General features: G+C 45.2%; 1 protein-coding gene across 5 annotated transcripts in view; it reads left to right on the top strand.

The window, feature by feature from the left end:
• The window catches only part of CC2D2A (coiled-coil and C2 domain containing 2A), a 133,443-nt gene that overhangs the window by 93,765 nt on the left and 22,219 nt on the right, over window positions 1-17,459 (top strand). For all 5 annotated transcript variants that reach the window (XM_081593999.1, XM_081593901.1, XM_081593803.1 and 2 more), the window contains 7 exons: window positions 1,895-1,986; window positions 5,460-5,627; window positions 8,490-8,595; window positions 8,952-9,061; window positions 9,956-10,052; window positions 11,519-11,617; window positions 15,666-15,842. In XM_081593999.1, the coding sequence (XP_081450125.1) occupies window positions 1,895-1,986; window positions 5,460-5,627; window positions 8,490-8,595; window positions 8,952-9,061; window positions 9,956-10,052; window positions 11,519-11,617; window positions 15,666-15,842 (849 nt within the window). The remainder of the gene's footprint in view (window positions 1-1,894; window positions 1,987-5,459; window positions 5,628-8,489; window positions 8,596-8,951; window positions 9,062-9,955; window positions 10,053-11,518; window positions 11,618-15,665; window positions 15,843-17,459) is intronic.

The following is a 17,459-nucleotide window of genomic DNA, read 5'->3' as shown; positions in this document are numbered from 1 at the left end:
CATTTCCTTGTTAGGGAGTCCCTCAAAGAATATTCTAAAGTGCAAAATTCTAAGGTCACAATGGCAACATGAATAACCTCTCTCTTACTTTTAAGACTAGACATAAAGTCACTTGTCCTATAGTAGTCTGTAATCCTTTATGGCTTGCCAGGATCCTCTGTCCGTGGGATTTCCCAGGCAAGAACACTGGAGTGGGTTGCCATTTCCTTCTCCAAGAGATCTTCCCGACCAGGGATCAAACCCACATCTGCATGGGCAGGTGGGTTCTTTACCACTGAGCCACCAGGGAAGCCCTTCTCATAATTACAGATATAAAACAGATTAGCAACTATCTTCATCTTTGTAACACAGCTACTTGGTTCTCCTTTGTATTAGCTCAGATTCATGATTATAACTGATAAAAAGTCCAATTTGAACTAGCTCAGGCACCTATTCAATGATGAAACACTGAAAACACTAAGATATGTCTCAGTTTATTATCAGTGGTTATCTTAAGAGGGGTATGATTAAACAAGGCACCTACTTTCTAAATCATGATTTTTTTAAAAATATTTGAATGTTTGCTGTGCAAAAACTTGCAAATTTGATTAGATCCCGTTTGCTTACTTGTGTTTTTATTTCTTGCCTTGGAAGACTAACTAAATATAGAATTACCATATGAATGTGTGCATCTTATTACCTTTGTAATAAAAAAGTTTTATAAACCACATACTCACTGCCTTTCTGCACTAGAAAATCAAAATATTCTTTTGTCCCTCCTTTAATTCATTTAACTTGTAAGAAATGCTACAATGACTACGGTACGTTTTCCCCAGCCAGTTAATCTACCCTGTAGTTCTTGGATAAAAAAATAATTTATGACATTTAAGAGAGCCTCCATTTAAAAAATAATTACGAACCAGGTCAGTCTGAATAGGGGAAGAACTTAATCAGTTCTGAATTGTGTGTGCTTCGAAGTATGTTAGTCGCTCAGTCGTGTCCAACTCTTTGTGACCCCATGAACTCTAGCCCACCCAGCTCCTCTGTCCATGGAATTCTTCAGGCAAGAATATTGGAATGGGTAGCCATTCCATTCTCCAGGGGATCTTCCTGACCCAGGGGTCAAACCCAGGTCTCCTGCATTGCAGGCAGATTCTTTACTGCTTGACCCACCAGGGAAGCCCAAAAGTGAAAGGTTTAGTCCCTCAGTCCTGTCCGACTCTTTGTGACCCCATAAACTGTAGCCCACCAGGCTCCTCTGTCTATGGAACTTTCAAGGCAAGAATACTGGAGTGAATATCCATTCCCTTCTTCAGGGGATCTTCCTGACCCAGCGGTTAAACCCAGGTCTCCTACATTGCAGGCAGATTCTTTACCATCTGAGCCACCAGGGAAGCCCTTGTGTGTTTCAAGACAGGTCCTATTTTTTGTAGTTGTTTATTCATTTTTGTTGTTGTTCAGTTGCCAAGTTGTGTCTGACTTTTTGCGATACCATGGACTGCAGCACGCCAGGCCTCCCTGTCCATCACTATCTCCCAGAGTTTGCCCAAGTTCCTGTTCATTGAATCGGTGATGCCATCCAACTATCTCATCCTCTGTCACCCTCTTCTTCTGCCTTCAGTCTTTCCCAGCATCAGGGTCTTTTCCAAAGAGTCATTCATTCATTCAGCTAAATTTTACTGTCTTATCTGCCAGGAATTTGTCCAGATCCTGAGAATACAGCAGTGAACAAAATAGAATGCCCCTGCCTTAGGGAGCTTGCGTTAGTGAGGAAAGCTGGTTGATTTAATGTAGGAAGGGGTCAGAGCTGTGATGGAATGTGACAGTGCCACCGCACCACGGTGACATTCGAGCAGAGAATGGTACAGTTCAGCAAACAAGAACATTTTAAATAAAACGTCTTTCTCTCCCTCAGGTTAGAGAATCTGTGATAAATCGTTTCCTCATTGCAAAACACCATTTTCTTCTTTCGGATTTGATAGTAGAAGAAGAAGTTCCCAATATCAGGTAAAAAAACAAACATCTTTTTGTTATTTCTTATAAAAATAATTTGTATTGTATTATATTAAATATTCCCTGTAAATGTAAGATTTTTATCAGTGTATGATATGCATGTGGCCCCCTAACAGTACTGGAAACTGGTAAAGCCTGATGAACACCTAATATCACATTTTGGGGGGTTCTGTTAGCACAAGTCTCACGAGACCCTCTCCATCACATTCCAGTGGACCCCATCTCACCTCCCACCACCCCCAAGGGCACTTCCCCAGCCTTGGCCATCTTCCCATTCCAGTCACGTCAAGAGTGATAGCATCCTTTCCAGCACATCCTTCTCCTGCCTTCATCACCTCCCCGCGCCAGGGTCTCCCCTACCCTCCCTTATCACAGGGCAGTTGGGTGGCAGAGAATTATCCCGCTGAGATTCTGAATGGCAGGGAGAGGCCTGGTTCCAGCATTGCCGCTGGGAGGCACAGAGCTGCCCTGTGTTTGGTGATGGGTGGGGGGCTGCAAGGGAAATGGATTTACATAGAAGTTGGGAATTGACTCTCTTTGTTTGCTACATCGGCTCCCTATCATTTAGAATAATCCTCAAATGGTCTCAAGTCGAGACGGACGCACGAAAGAGGAAAGAGAACTTTCTATATCGGTGGGCTTGTGCAGTCCATTAACTTCATGACCCTTCCTGTGGTTAAATCTCTTGGTCTCCTGAAAGGGCTTCCCTGGTGGCTCAGCTGGTAAAGAATCGGCCTGCAGTGTGGGAGACCTGGGTTTGATCCCTGGGTTGGGAAGATCCCCTGGAGAAGGGAAAGGCTACCCACTCCAGTATTCTGGCCTGGAGAATTCCATAGACTGTATAATCCATGGGGTTGCAAAGAGTTTTTGCGCAAAGCTACAAAAAGTCTTTGGACATGTGTCACAAAGTCGTTGGACATGACTGATGGTCTCCTGAAAAGATTATTTCCTACGCATGGACTTCCTCTCTACCACCAGTTGGCAAGGAGACAAAAAACTGGTGTGCCCCATGGTAGCCCCTTTTGCTGGCTTTGTCTCCCTCCTCATACAGAAGGGAGGCTGTGCCCACAGAAAATTCATGCAAACCCTCTCTCTATTCCAGGCCCAGAGTCCAATCATTGAATGTTTTCTTTTTCAATCATGAAAATTATACTTTAGAATAGATGATGATTTTTCATGCTGTTTTTCCATTTCTTTTCTTTCTTTTTCTTTTTTCTGCTTTACTTTTCTGCATTAAGTTCTGAAGGCTCAGGGTATGTTCTTTCTTCTTTTAATTTTGGTTTGTTCTTGGCTTTAGATTAAGATATTTCTGTTATAATGGTCCCAGCCACCAAGATGTTCTCATGTTGACTAAGGGGGCAGCTAAATCTCGTGACAGGAGACATCCCTCGGGGAGGGAGAAAGTAGTGAGGAAAGAAGGAATGTGCCTTGTTACACCCTCCTGGCAAATGTTTTTCTCTGAGGTCCGCAAGTCTGGGTTAGGCAGGCATCCTGGCAGAGTGATTAAAAAGATATAACTTGTGACAGCTGGATGGACTTTTGAGGGCATTCTGTTAAATGGGATGAGTCAGAGAAAGATAAGATCTCTGGGATTTTCACTTATATGTGGAATCTAAAAGAGCCAAGCTAATAAGAACAGAGACTAGATTGTTGGTCACAAGGAGCTGGGGACAGGCGAGCTAGGGGGATATTTAAGGGTAGAAGGGTATAAGCCTGCAACCAGTAGATATAAGTCCTGGAGATCTAATGCACAGCATAGTGATTATCATCAACGGTATAAACTTCAAGGGTGCTAAGAGACTGTATCTTAATCCTTCAAACCACACACACCAAAAAAAACAATAATTACCTAAAGTGATAGATAGAACTGTTGGCTAATGCTACCTACAGTGGTAATCATAATGCCGTATATAAATGTATCAAACCAATCTACTGTACACCTGGAACTTATACAGTGTTATATGTCAACTATATCTCATTAAAATTCTAAAATTACAATGTACAATAAAACCAAAAAAGGCATTTGCAAAAATGTAAAATAGTGTCACTCTCCTCACACTCTTGGTTTTGGAAAAGATAGTTATTTTTCACAATTTTACATCACGTTGTTATATAACATGCTTATTCTTGTCCCAAATGAGTTAATGAAAAGATATATGCAGATATTCAAAGAAGAAGTTGGGCTGTGAAGTCAGGGTGATCTGAGCTTGAACCCCAGCTCCTTCTCCTCCTATTTAGGAGCCTCCAGCAAATTCTATCACCTCTCAGAGCCTCCAGTTTCTTCATATGAAAAATGGGGTAATACCCTTGTAAGGATTAGAAAGAGTATACATAAGGCACCTAGCACTCTGCTTGAACCGTAGAGGGGCTGGTAAATGGTAGCTCTTCTGTGCTCCCTTAGAAGGCCCTGGGGGGCTCACGGAACCACAGCCCCCTTGGGAGTCACCTCCCTGGGCTCGCACGTGCCTCTTGGAAGGAGGGCTCCAGTCCAGCCGGCCGCTTGGCAGCCTCCATACGCACAGGGAAGAGCAGTGTGAGTGTTGCCAGCCTGAGGCCAGCTCTGCACAGCTGGCATTGCTCTGTGGCTCTCGGGCATAGCCATTCACATCAGCTTCCCGATAATGAAGTCTCCACTATGTTCTCTTTAGTCTCTGGGGCAGAATTAAACTATCTGTTCCCTGGCCCTTCTGATTCACAGATTGTGTTGCTTTGACCTTCCAGGAAGTGTTCATGCGTGTCATCTCAGTGAGAGGCAGAAAGATACAGAGGTAGAGAGACCCCCCCTGCCCCCCACCCCGCCTTCCTCCTGTCTCCATCCCCTCCTTTCTCCAGCATAATCACCGGCATCGTGACCATTGTCATCATCTCAACGGTCACTGTGTTAGGGCATCTGCTAATGCTAGACCCATACTCAGGGGCTTTGTGTACGCCCCTCACTTAGTCCTCTCAACAACCCCAAGAAGTAGGTGTTAATATTCCATTTTACAAATGATGAAACAGAGACTGCAAGAGGTGAAATGATTTGCCCAAGGTGAGCAGGACACGCTGGCCTGGAAATACAGGCCCCGAAAAGCGGTAGAACTGCAATGAAGTGGGTGACGAGGAAGGTGGAAGGAGGCATTCAGTGTTGCAGGATTGGCAGGAGCAAAAGTGGACAGTTGGCAAGCTCAGGCCACGTTTGAGGGGCCGGGGATGAGCAAGGCAGAGGGCAAGCAGGAAGTGCGGGGCGTGGCCCAGGACCTGAGTATCTGCCTCGGATCAGGAGCTGCTAAAATATACGTTCATCATCTACACAGTAGATCTCCCCCATCTTGGGAGAATGTCTTGACAATTCCTACCCCTCCTCAAGGAGACAGAGTTTTTCAGGAGCCCGTGAGGGACCTTGGGGCAGAGTGTGGGAAGGTGTCTCGTGAAGTCTCCCGATCTTTCTTTTCCCTCGAGTCCTAACTCTGTTCTGTAATCATTAGCATTTTGGGCCTAAGCCTTTTCAAGCTGGCAGAACAAAAGCGACCACTGAGGCCAAGGAGAAAAGGCCGGAAGAAGGTGACAGCCCAAAGCCTGTCTGACGGAGATGTAAAGCTGCTGGTGAACATCGTCCGGGCTTCCGACATTCCGGTGCGGAAGCCGACGGCAAGGTGAGAGCCCTCGAACCGGCCTGGGATGGAGGGCGCAGGACCCCACCTCCTTACGGGGTGTTCACTCTCATCATTAACAGAGTTGTTACTCTGTTGGGGGCTGAGGGAAGGGATGGGGGTGAGGGAGGGCGTTCCTGATGAGGTCAGGGCCCCATTGGTTCCAAGTAACAGAACCAAAGTGGCGCTAGAGGTAAAGAACCCGCCTGCCAATGCAAGAGACGCGGGTTCGATCCCTGGCTCTGCAAGATCCCCTGGAGGAGTCATGGCAACCCACTCCAGTAGTCTTGTCTGGAGAATCCCATGGACAGAGGAGCCTGGCAGGCTACAGTCCATGGGACTAAAGAGAGTCAGACATGACTGAGCAACTGAGCACAGCACAGCATGACAGAACCAAATCAGTCAGTTTAGGGTAAAGAGGGGTTTTGTTGGCGTGTCTCACAGAATGAGAGGACGGTAGATATGGTGGAACCACACGGGAGACTGTAAAGATGAAGGTGGCATCTTCAAAGGCCCTTCGTCTCTCTTGCTCGCTTCCTTCTGTGAATTTGCTTCATTCTTTGTGTGATGGAAGTGATTCATCCTCTCTGGTTCCACCTCCAGTCATCAACTCCCCAAAAGGTCCTAACCTGGGTCAGCTGTTGATCCACATCTAGTTACCTATAGTCAGAGGTGGGTTCACAGGGACCAGTCCTGAAGATGGGGGACAGTTCTCAGAGAAGTGGGTGAGAGCTGAGTAGTACTTCAAAGGTGCATATTCTAGATTCTGAAACATGTGCTGTGAGCACGAAACGGTGACTTCTTCTTTTCTATCTGCTCAGAGAAAGGAATTATACCCACTGTATTTCATACACTGGGGCAATGGGGAGTCCTCAACCATAAGAAAGTATTAATCGATTAGTCGTATCTGACTCTTTGTGACTGCATGGACTGGAGCCCGCCAGGCTCCTCTGTCCATGGGATTCTCCAGGCAAGAATACTGGAGTAGGTAGCCATTCCCTTCTCCAGGGGATCTTCCTGACTCAGGGATCAAACCTGGGTCCCCTGCATTGCAGGCAGATTCTTTTACTGTCTGAACCACCAGGGAAACCCAACTATAAGTAAGATGAGCCTAAATTTCTTAGCCCCTTGGAGAACAGAGACAGAAGGACCAAGAATTACTTCTCTTTGCTGGTGCCCTTACCAGTGTGATGAGGGAGGCTATACTTTATTGTACATTCACAGTGTTATAGGCACTATGCTAGGCACTTTCATATCTATTATTTCACTTACTTCTCACTACTATTACTGTCTCCATTTTACAAAAGGGTGAATGGAAGTGAAGAGCATGTCGTGGCTTGCCCAAGGTCATCCAGCTGTCTGATTACAGAAGTGCCCTGTTCTAGCCTTGGCATCTTTCCCCCTAGGTTCTTCCCTTTAAATAATCTACCCAGTTCCACCCCTCTTATTTTGCCCTACTTTTTTCTTCTGCTAACTCTTTTACCCATCACAGAACATCTGATCATCACCAACTATTCCCAATGTTCTGTCACATTTGTTTTGTAAATGTCTGTCTAAGCTCTTGAATCTGTGCCATAGCATTGCTTCCCTAAGCCACATCCCGGCCTTTTCATCTTGATTGCATTAAAGCTCAGCTGTGGGGTGAAAAGCTGTTTTTTAAAAAGAATAGGCAATAGGTAGGTGTTTCTCTTACTTTTTGTTTCTATGAAGTATCTTAAGATTTAAACGATTTCATTCAAATGATTACAAAGAAACATAATTGATCCTGTAGTTTTACATTTAGTGTAGACTCATCAAGTCAGCTCGAATATCAAATCTTGTACTAAACTCACCCAAATCTTAACCCTCTCCCCTTACAACTGAACTAAATAGGACTTTCAGTGCTCGCTCTGCTCTCTTATATCCCATGCCCATCCCTCTAGTCTAACACACATCCCACGATATTATGACTATTTGTTTATCTAGTCTGAGCTAAAGTGTATCTTATTTGCCTTTGCAGCCCCAGAGTCTAACAGATTGCTAAAGTATAGCAGGTACTTAACAGGTGTTTGTGTAATAACGCAATTGACAGTGTTCCAAACAGGAAACGGTTTTCTCTGATAACTGTTGTGTTGAATGTTCCACTTTCCCTGTCTCATAGTTTGTCTGAAACCCTTTCTGTGAAAAGGTAAGACGGTCTGGTGGAAAGAGACAAAGTGTACTTTGCCAATGAACGTGAAATGCTAGATACACCAGAAAATTCAAAACAACTATGCAAGTGGGTTGTTGGGATGAGGGGGAAGGTATCTGGGAGAGGATCTCTGGACATGACCTTCATTTCTTCCTTTACGAATGGCAGTTCAAAAGGGAAAGAGGACAAGACTCGCAGATCCTAACTCGAGCTAGGAATCACTGACCACCTTTTGCCAGTGATGCTTGGCAGGCCCAGAGAGAGATGTCTTACCTGGGATGTGTAGCTCAAGGCGTCTGGAGAATGAAGGTTCAAAGAACATACAGTGAGAGAGGACCTGAACGGGATGAAGGCCGGACAGGCTGGTTAGGAGGCTCAGGATTCTCTACCTGAAAGGGACTTGCTGCTCTCAATTATGGGGAAGGCACCCGTGAGAGCGTAGAGAGAAGAGGTCCTTTCTTCTATTTCAGCCAGACATGCAGAGCTAAGGAAGAACGCTGGAAAGGTTCTAGGAGTCACTAGGTGAGTAGGGAGGACCAGAGCATATGGAAAGACTTCTAAAGCATCAGCAAGCTTCGCAAGAATGTCTGCCAGGAGAAGTATCAGCATCATACATCTTTGGAGAAACCATCTGCCCAGTAACATAATTAGACTTTCCGTGTCATTTATTTCTCCTGTTCATTTTTCCCTCCTAGTAAATTCCACCAGACATCAAGATCTTCAAGGACCTTCAGTGAAAAGCACGCTGCTTCCCCGACAGCAGACAGCCCAGCCCACAGCGCCGACTACCCCCTCGGCCAGGTGAGATACCCAAGTGCTGGATCTCTGCTGAGAATCTTGCCCCTTATGTTTTTAAGAACTGCTTAGAAAGTTCATAATCCATTTTCTGTCTCATTTTCTTTGGAAATACATTATTTAGAATCATGTTTTTCCTCTGCTCAGAACAAAATAATTCTACTAACTTTACAGACTGTTTTCTCTTGATTTAAAAAAAAATAGTATAGAAATTTATTAAAAGTATATGCATAAACTTCCAAACTTCCAGTTTCTGCTCAGGATTTAGTGAGCTGAAAAGGATTTCAATCCTAAACTGAAACAAACCAATAACAAAAAAATCCAGCTACACAAAAACTGTACATGTTCTTTTTTTTTTTAAGGTTTTAGTACGTCCTTTTGTAGAAGTTTCATTTCAGCGAACAGTCTGCCATACAAGTACAGCAGAAGGACCAAACCCGAGCTGGAATGAAGAACTTGAACTTCCATTTAGGTAGGCATATTTTCCTCATACCACAAGTGATTCCAGTCAAGGAAAAAACAATGGGAAAGTGTCCAGCTTTTGAAATGTGGGTTCATTGTTAGGGTAGCCCACCCCGCTCCAGGCTCTGGTCCCTCACAGCCCAGGCTTCCCGCCCCCTGGACCCCATAGGCCCTACACTGATTTTCTTCTCTTCCCTGTCTCCCCAGCTCTGGGAGACTTAAGTAATTTCAAACCCAGATCTCCTTCATTGCAGGTGGTCTCCTGCATTTTGGGTTGTTTCTTTACCAACTGAGCCACCAGGGAAACAGAACTAATTAAGTCAGAAGAGAAACAAGAAAAAAAAAAAAACAGAGAAAGATACCACTGTCCTACATAGTATAAGCAAAAGGAAAGCAAAGTTCAAGGCCAGCGCTTAACCAAGCAGATGCAGTGGCCTGGTTTGGAGCCATGCCATGAAGAGGCCTGCTCTGGCCAGGCCTGGGCCTCACCTCGGCCTTGGTTTATCGGTGGGGAAAGTGAGCGAGGGAGCTTCCCCGGTGGCTCAGTGGTAAAGAACTCGCCAGCCAATGCAGGAGACACGGTTTCAATCCCTGGGTGGGGAAGATCCCCTGGAGGAAGAATTGGCAACCCACTCCAGTATTCTTGCCTGGGAAATCCCATGGACAGAGGAGCCAGGCAGGCTACAGTCCACGAGGTCACAAAGAGTCAGAGAAGACTTAGAGACTAAACAACAACAAACTGCGCTATCGGGTCCCCATGCTGGGGAAGTCCTTTAACTGGAAGAGCTGCCGTTAGTCCTCATTTCTTTCCCATGTTCAGGTGTTTGTCCTGTTGGGACATTTGAGTGCTCATTATTTCCCTTTTGCTCCTGCCGTGTTCTCTGATCGTGGTATGCATTCGCAGGGCCCCCGACGGGGATTACAGCACCACCAGCTTGCAGTCAGTGAAAGAGGACGTGTTCATCAACATCTTTGATGAAGTGCTGTGTGATGTCTCGGAGGTGAGCTCGCGCTGGTGAGGGAGATGCCTATGCTAGTTTTCACATCCTCTACCCACCATGCAAGTCCTGTCAGGGAGGAGACATTTTCCCCTTATTCTTGTGGGCTCTGTTGGCTGGTCTGATAATTAATTTGACACAAGACAGATTAACAGGGGGAAAAGAAACCCACCTTTAATTTTGTACATACAGAAGTCTCATAGATATAGGATCTAGGAAGTGGCCAAGGCAGACAGCTTTTATACCTTTTAGACAAAGAAATAATAAATATGTGAAGAGTTGACAGGACAGGACATTTGGATTCCGTGTGGTAAATTAGTAAAGGCTAACAAGGTGTGTTTGCGTAGCCTCCTCGGCCCTGGAGTCCCTGTCTCTGCTGACAAGGTGTCTCTCTACCCAAGACGCAGGGAGGGTACCTTTCCCTGGGGGGTGGGGGGGTGGGCGGGGGCCGGGGGTGGTGTTATTTCCTGCTTTCTGGAGACTGGAGACAAAGGGGTGTCCGGGGTTTCTTGCATCAGCTGTTTTTCAAGTAACTTGAATTCAAAATAATCAATATGCCACTTTGGCAGATCTGGGGGCAGCCTGCCCTGAGTACCATCAGTCCCCAAATTCGGGATATTTGAAACCTGACATGTATGCGTGAGGAACGGGAGGAGGGAGGAAGAGGAACAGCTTTTTTAAAAAAATAATTTTATTTCTTTATCTTTGGCTGTGCTGGGTCTTTGTTTCTCTGAGGGCTTTCTCTAGCTGCAGTGTGAGGTCTTGCTGCTGTGGCTTCTCTTGTTCCGGTTCACCGGCTCTAGGGCACTTGGAGCCCTAGAGTAGTTGCTCCACGGCATGTGGGATCTTCCGGGACCAGAGATCAATCCTGTGTCTCCTGCATTGGCAGGAGGATTCTTAACCACTGCGCCACCAGGGAAGCCTGAGAACCAGCCATTTTATTTTTAATTTGAGTGTCTGCTATGATCCAGGAGTTGTGCTAATTCTTTATTGGCACATTGCCTTAGTTCTTTATAAGCACATTGTCTTAATTCTAAAATAACCCTATGAAGTAGATTATCGTTTTTGTTGTTGTTCTGTTTTTTCTTTTTTTAAATATTTATTTATTCATTTGGCCGCACTGGGTCTTAGTTGTGGCATGTGGGAGCTAGTCCCCTGACCAGGGATTGAACCTGGGCCCCCTGTATTGGAAGTGCAGAATCATAGCCACTGGACCACCAGGGAAGTCCCCAAAGTAGATTGTTAAACTCCCAATTTATTGATGGGGAAACTGAGGTCTGGAGAGGTTAAATGACTTTCCTAGTTTTTATATAGCTCTTAAGTGTCTCGACCAGAATGTGACTTAGATCTGTTTAACCTAAACCTACCATGCTTTCAGCTAAAATCCTGCTGCTTTCCTGCTGCCGAGTTACTTACTAAATGACTGTCTGGAGTTGTTAAACAATTATGACTTCCCGCCCCTCCTTTAGGACGACCGTGAAAGAGGAAGTGGAATCCACACTCGTATTGAGAGACACTGGCTGGGGTGTGTGAAAATTCCGTTCAGCACGATATATTTCCAAGCAAGGGTAAGCGTCTGAAGTCAGAATTCCATGGCAATGGGGAACTGCTCTATCCAGTTTTCCTGTTACAGCTTTCTTTGTGGAGGTATACCCTTAACACTGGGGCTTCCTTTGTGGCTTAGTAGTAAAGAATCTGCCTGCCAATGCAGGAGATGGGGGATCGATCCCTGAGTCGGGAAGATCCCCTGGAGGAGGAAATGGCAACCCACTCCAGTATTCTTGCCTGGGAAATCCCATGGACAGGGGAGCCTGGCAGGCTACAATCCATGGGACCGAAAAGAGTCAACTGGATACAACTTAGCGTCTGAGCCAGAGCTCCCTTAACCCTGAGAGAACTAATGTGCAAGGTCACTATTGGAAAGATGAAAACCACTATATAGAGCCAATTATCTTCTGTCATATTTGCATGACTTACTCAAACATCTGTCTTCCTGACATTTAGTAGTTTGTGTACTGACTGCTTTTCCAATCTGATGGTTTTTTTAAACACTTACATAGATGCGAAGAAGGTAGGACAAAGTAGAAACTTGTCAAAAATGACAGAAGTGGAGTGGATAGATGCCTGAGAATAACCTGAAGGAAACAATCAGGCCAGCTGACGGCCCCTTTAATCAAGTGCATTCATGTTTCCAGAGTCCTCCCTATTTCAGAAATGAACAACGGTTGACTCACTCAACTAAGTATCATTCTTCAGAGTTTAACAATTTTGTGTAAGAGGATCAATCCGGTTAACAATTCTTGAATGGCACAGTAGCTCTAATCTGGGACAGTTAAAGGTTTTGAAATGGCTTTAACATCCCAGTATTAAACCCATAGCAACAGGAAGCTTTGAGGCAAAGTCGTGCTAATCTCACACAGCTACAGAAGAGACAGTTTAATTCCACACGTGATAACCACATGGAACAGATGCTGCCTTGGTCACAGCCTCAGGCAAGACCCAGAACAAAACTCTAGTCGGAGAGGCTTGAATTGGTTGGAATATCAGGAATCATTTGGGATTGCAATCTTCCCTAGACCAAAGGGACTGTCTGTAGGTGATGCTGCAGTTATATGCTTGCCAGAAACTCTACACATTCCTCTTGGACTAGATTTGAAATGAAAAATAGAATTTAAAGAGCACATCATTTTGCAAATCCTACTGCCCATGTTATTTGGCATCACACTAGGAAGGGTACTAAGAAGTAGTTACTCCAAACCCCTTCTCGATAAAGGAGTAAACTTCTTTACCATATTCTGGTAACAGTCACACTCTGGTGGAGCCCCCTAGCTTGCTCTCTTTCCAACAGCTCTGTCATCAATTTCTTCTTTAAACTGTGCCATAGCCAAGTTCCTCCCCGTTGTTGCTGCTACCTAGTCGCTAAGTAGGACTCTTTGTGGCGCTAGGTACTGTAGCCAGGTTCTCTGTGGGATTTCTGGAGTGAGTTGTCATTTCTTTCTCCAAGGGATCTTCCCAACCCAGGGATCTTCCCACATCTTCTGCATTGGCAGGTGGATTCTTTGCCACAGAGTTGTTTTGCCTATTGAGTTGTGAGGTTTAATTAAGGTGACAAATAAACTAGCTGGAAATGCTATATGATATGTGCCTGATAAATACAGTTATTTCTGTTATTATTGGGCTTCCCTCGTGGCCCACTTATTTTCTATTATTATTACTGAATCAGAACTCTGTTCATTTTGTGTGGCTCCAAACCAAGACCTATGAATAATGGGTTCCAGGGAGGAACTTGGGTTTCCCACGTGGCTCAGTGGTAAAGAATCCGCCTGCCAATGCAGGAAATGCAGGCTCCATCCCTGGGTCGGGAAGATCCCCTGGGATAGGAACTGGCAACCCACTCCAGTATTCTGGCCTGGAAAATTCCATGGACAAAGAAGCCTGGTGGGCTACAGTCCATGCGGTTGCAGAGTCAGACATGACTAAGCTACTGAGCACACACTCATGCACTAGTAGGGACACAACTGGTATCTAGTGTATTGAGGCCAGGAAAGCTGCAGATGCCCTACAATGCCCAGGCCTACCTCCATAACAGAGCTATTCGGTCCCAACACTGACAGTGCCCAGGGTGAGAAGCTCTGTCTTAAGTTCTTACACTTCAACTATTTGGAGATGGTGCCCATTGCCTCCTGACTCATCTGTTGTTTCAGCTGAAGTTTATACGGCGCTGTGTTTACACTCTTCTTCCCCCTGCAGCCTCTCATCTGCCTGGTGCAGGCTTGAGGGAAACTCCACCAATGTAAGTGTTAGTCACTCAGTTGTATCTGACTCTTTGTGACCCCATGGACTGTAGCCCACCAGGCTCTTCTGTTCATGGGATTCTCCAGGCAAGAATAATACTGGAGTGGGTTGCCATTTCCTTCTCCAGGGGATCTTCCCGACCCAGGGATTGAACCTGGGTCTCTCGCATTGCAGGCAGACTCTTTACCGCCTGAGCCACCAGGGAAGACCCACCAATGCAAGGAGGAAAATAAATAAGAACTTATTTCATTCCTCTCTAGAGGGCACAGCACTGAAAGTTTCAGTTCTTTCTGTCTTCTGAGAAATAAATGTCACAAAAGACTGAAATAAAAATTGGATTCTTTGAAAATCTATGAGTTTCAAATTCTAGCCCTGAGTAGTTTTTTGGTACCAGACAGTCTTTCGTAAACTTGATTGTTTTGACTACAAAGGTGTAAAAATTTCTGCCTTTTTGAACCTCTATGGAAGTTAGGTCATTTTATGTAAGTGGTTTATAATTCATTCAGCCTGCATTTATTGAGCGCCTCCTGTGTATATACACAAAACACTTCTATATATTGGAGAAGGGTGATACAAAAGGGAACACAATACAGGTTCTGTGTGCAGAGAACAATAATCTAAAAGTATATGATAAATACACAAACAAAGTCTGGCAGAAAGTGTCAATGCAATAAATGAAAGAAGCAAGCTACATGTGAGGCAGGTGGAGATGACAAGACAAACCACGAAGGAGATAATATCTGACCTGAGCCTGAAAAATGATTCAAATTCTAAAATGTGGAGAAAAGGGGACTGGCTGCCAGCTAACAGTTGCCATGGGACAGGCATTTTTCTTAGTGTTTTACATCTATTAATCCACTCAACATGCATAATTACCCTACAAAGCAGGTACTATTATTGTTTCCTTTTTACAAATGCACAAGTTGAGTCACTTGGGGTTTAACCCAGGATTTGAACCCAGGCAACCTAGTGTGGAAAAGATTGAAGGCAAGAGGAGAAGGGGACAACAGAGAACGAGATGGCTGGATGACTTCACCGACTCAGTGGATGTGAGTGTGAACAAACTCCGGGAGTTGGTGATGGACAGGGAAGCCTGGTGAGCGGCAGTCCGTGGCATCGCAAAGAGTGGGACACGACTGAGCGACTGAACAACAACAACAGCCTAGAGTTGGTATCAACTTGCACAACTAGGACACGCTCTGCTGAGCCAAGCAAAGCAGCCAAGGAGAGAGCGACAAGCCTGCAGAGACGGGCGGGCCGTGAATACCAGCCTGAGCAGCTTCTACTGAATTCATCACATCACGGGGAGCTGACACTTGCCTTTGAACTTCTGCTGGGAAATCACCAGGATGCTTCAGTTCAGTTCAGTCACTCAGTCTTGTCTGACTCTTTGTGACCCTATGGACTGCAGTACACCAGGTTTCCCTGTCCACCATCAACCTCCAGAGCTTGTTAAGTGCTTTGAGTCGATGCCTTCCAACCGTCTCATCCTCTGTCATCTCCTTCTCCTCCTGCCTTCAATCTTTACCAGCATCAGGGTCTTTTCAGATGAGTCAGCTCTTCACATCAGGTGGCCAAAGTATTGGAGTTTCAGCTTCAGCATCAGTCCTTCCAATGAATATTCAGGACTGATTTCCTTTAGGATGGACTGGTTGGATCTCCTTGTAGTCCAAGACTCTCAAGAGTCTTCTGCAGCACCACAGTTCAAAAGCATCATTTCTTTGGTGCTTAGCTTTCTTTATGGTGCAGCTCTCACATCCATACATGACTACTCTCTCTCACTCTCACCAGGATGCTTACTGAGTTGTATTTTCTTCACAGATCGATGGAACATTTAAGATCGATATTCCCCCAGTACTCCTGGGCTACAGTAAGGAGCGAAGCATGATTATGGAGCGGGGTTTTGACTCTGTCCGAAGCCTGAATGAAGGCTCTTACATCACCCTGTTCATTACCTTGGAGCCTCAGCTGGTTCCCGGGGAGTCGGTTCGAGAAAAGGTAACTGTGTACTCTCTGGAGTCCCATATGAGACACGGACGAAATGTGAGAGAGGCTTGCTAGGCTATGCTTTCGTAAAATTGGACTGAACAGACAAGCAGAAGTTTCCTTACTTGAGCATCTGTTATTACATTCAGAGGGGAGCTTCCAAACCATGAGAGAGCAGACCATGACTGGGGCCAGCAGGCCGAGAACAGAGGGTCCTTTGCACTGGGCATTCTTCCCAGCCACTGACCTCCTATTGCAGGAGTTTTAAGAGCACTGAGGCCTTCCTTCCTTAAAATGAGATGTCTAAGCTGTCAGCTGCTGCCTTCAGTGGCTTTTCACTGCCCCACTGTGGCTGTAGGTGGCATTTCTCTTAGACCTCCAAAATTAGGGCTTAAGAAAATCCCTCTGAGATGCAAACTCAGCCGCTCCTTGTGCACTGACAGGACCCTGGCGTGCTAAACACACAGCAGCAGAAATGACCACTCAGGGAGCCCCCTGCAGGTTTTTCAGGAGAGAGGTTCTTGCCTTAAATAAGTGAAAGTGAAGTCGCTCAGTCGTGTCTGACTCTTTGCGACCCCGTGGACTGTAGTCTACCAGGCTCCTCCGTCCATGGGATTCTCCAGGCAAGAATACTGGAGTGGGTTGCCATTTCCTTCTCCATAGGGACCATAACCTGGAACCTGGAATTGCTTTTCCACTCAACAGTAACTGCCAGGATTAGCAGATTAGTCTTCCCTCCACCATCATCCCAAGCTGAACCATACCATGCAATTTTTTTAAAGGGATTTACTCATGGAATTGTCTAAGAAAATCAGTAGTAACTCCTGAAACTCTTATTTTAACATCCCCTACTTTGTCTTGGTAAAAACGAAAGTGTTTTAAAGTAGATTATTTCTGTTAATGAAGTCTTCCTCTTACTTTCTTTTTTTCTTTCTTGCTTCTATAGATGGGTGACATGCTTAAAAAGGTACCATGTATTTTGTTTTGCTGCTCACCAGTCAGTGGTTATTGGGCTTTAATCACTTGCTTCTGTCCTCTGCCTCGTTATGGAAGCTGCTGGGTCCTAATGTATGTGTCATCCCTTGGCCATGAACTACAGATGTCTGCAGTTCATGTCTAGTTTTGTCTCTGCGCCCATTTCATCTTGTCAGAAAGATTGTTATTTAGCTCTGAATCTGGAAGTCACATGTCAGAATGTCACCTGCATACTGGGAGCCATCTCCACCGTTTCCAAGCTCATAAAACCCATGAGCTGCTTCTTACAGAAATAGTGTGGCTGTGACAGTTATTTCTGGCCAGTGGAGCTGTCATAGTGTAGGTATTCAAAGAGAGAAAAAAAAGAAAACATTCAGTTTGCTGTAAATATTCACATTAACCTAAGAAGTTAAGGAATTGAGCCAGTTAAGAATCTCCCAAATTTCATGTTGAATCAATCGTGAATTTGTTGGTTCTACCTTTATTTGTTTTATAATAAGTGACCCCAATCCTTTAGTGTTTAGCTTTCGCTTGGCACTTCTTGGATTACCAACTTAGCATTTGTTGTTGTTTAGTTGCTCAGTTGTGTCCTCTTTTGCAACTCCATAGACTGTAGCCAGCCAGACTCCTCTGGCCATGGACTTCTCCAGCAAG

The sequence above is a fragment of the Giraffa tippelskirchi genome, chromosome 1, assembly GCF_054371585.1.
Source record: "Giraffa tippelskirchi isolate mGirTip1 chromosome 1, T2T-mGirTip1v1.2.pri, whole genome shotgun sequence".
In the NCBI taxonomy this organism is placed as follows: domain Eukaryota; kingdom Metazoa; phylum Chordata; class Mammalia; order Artiodactyla; family Giraffidae; genus Giraffa; species Giraffa tippelskirchi.
This window is presented reverse-complemented; position numbering and strand designations above follow the sequence as displayed.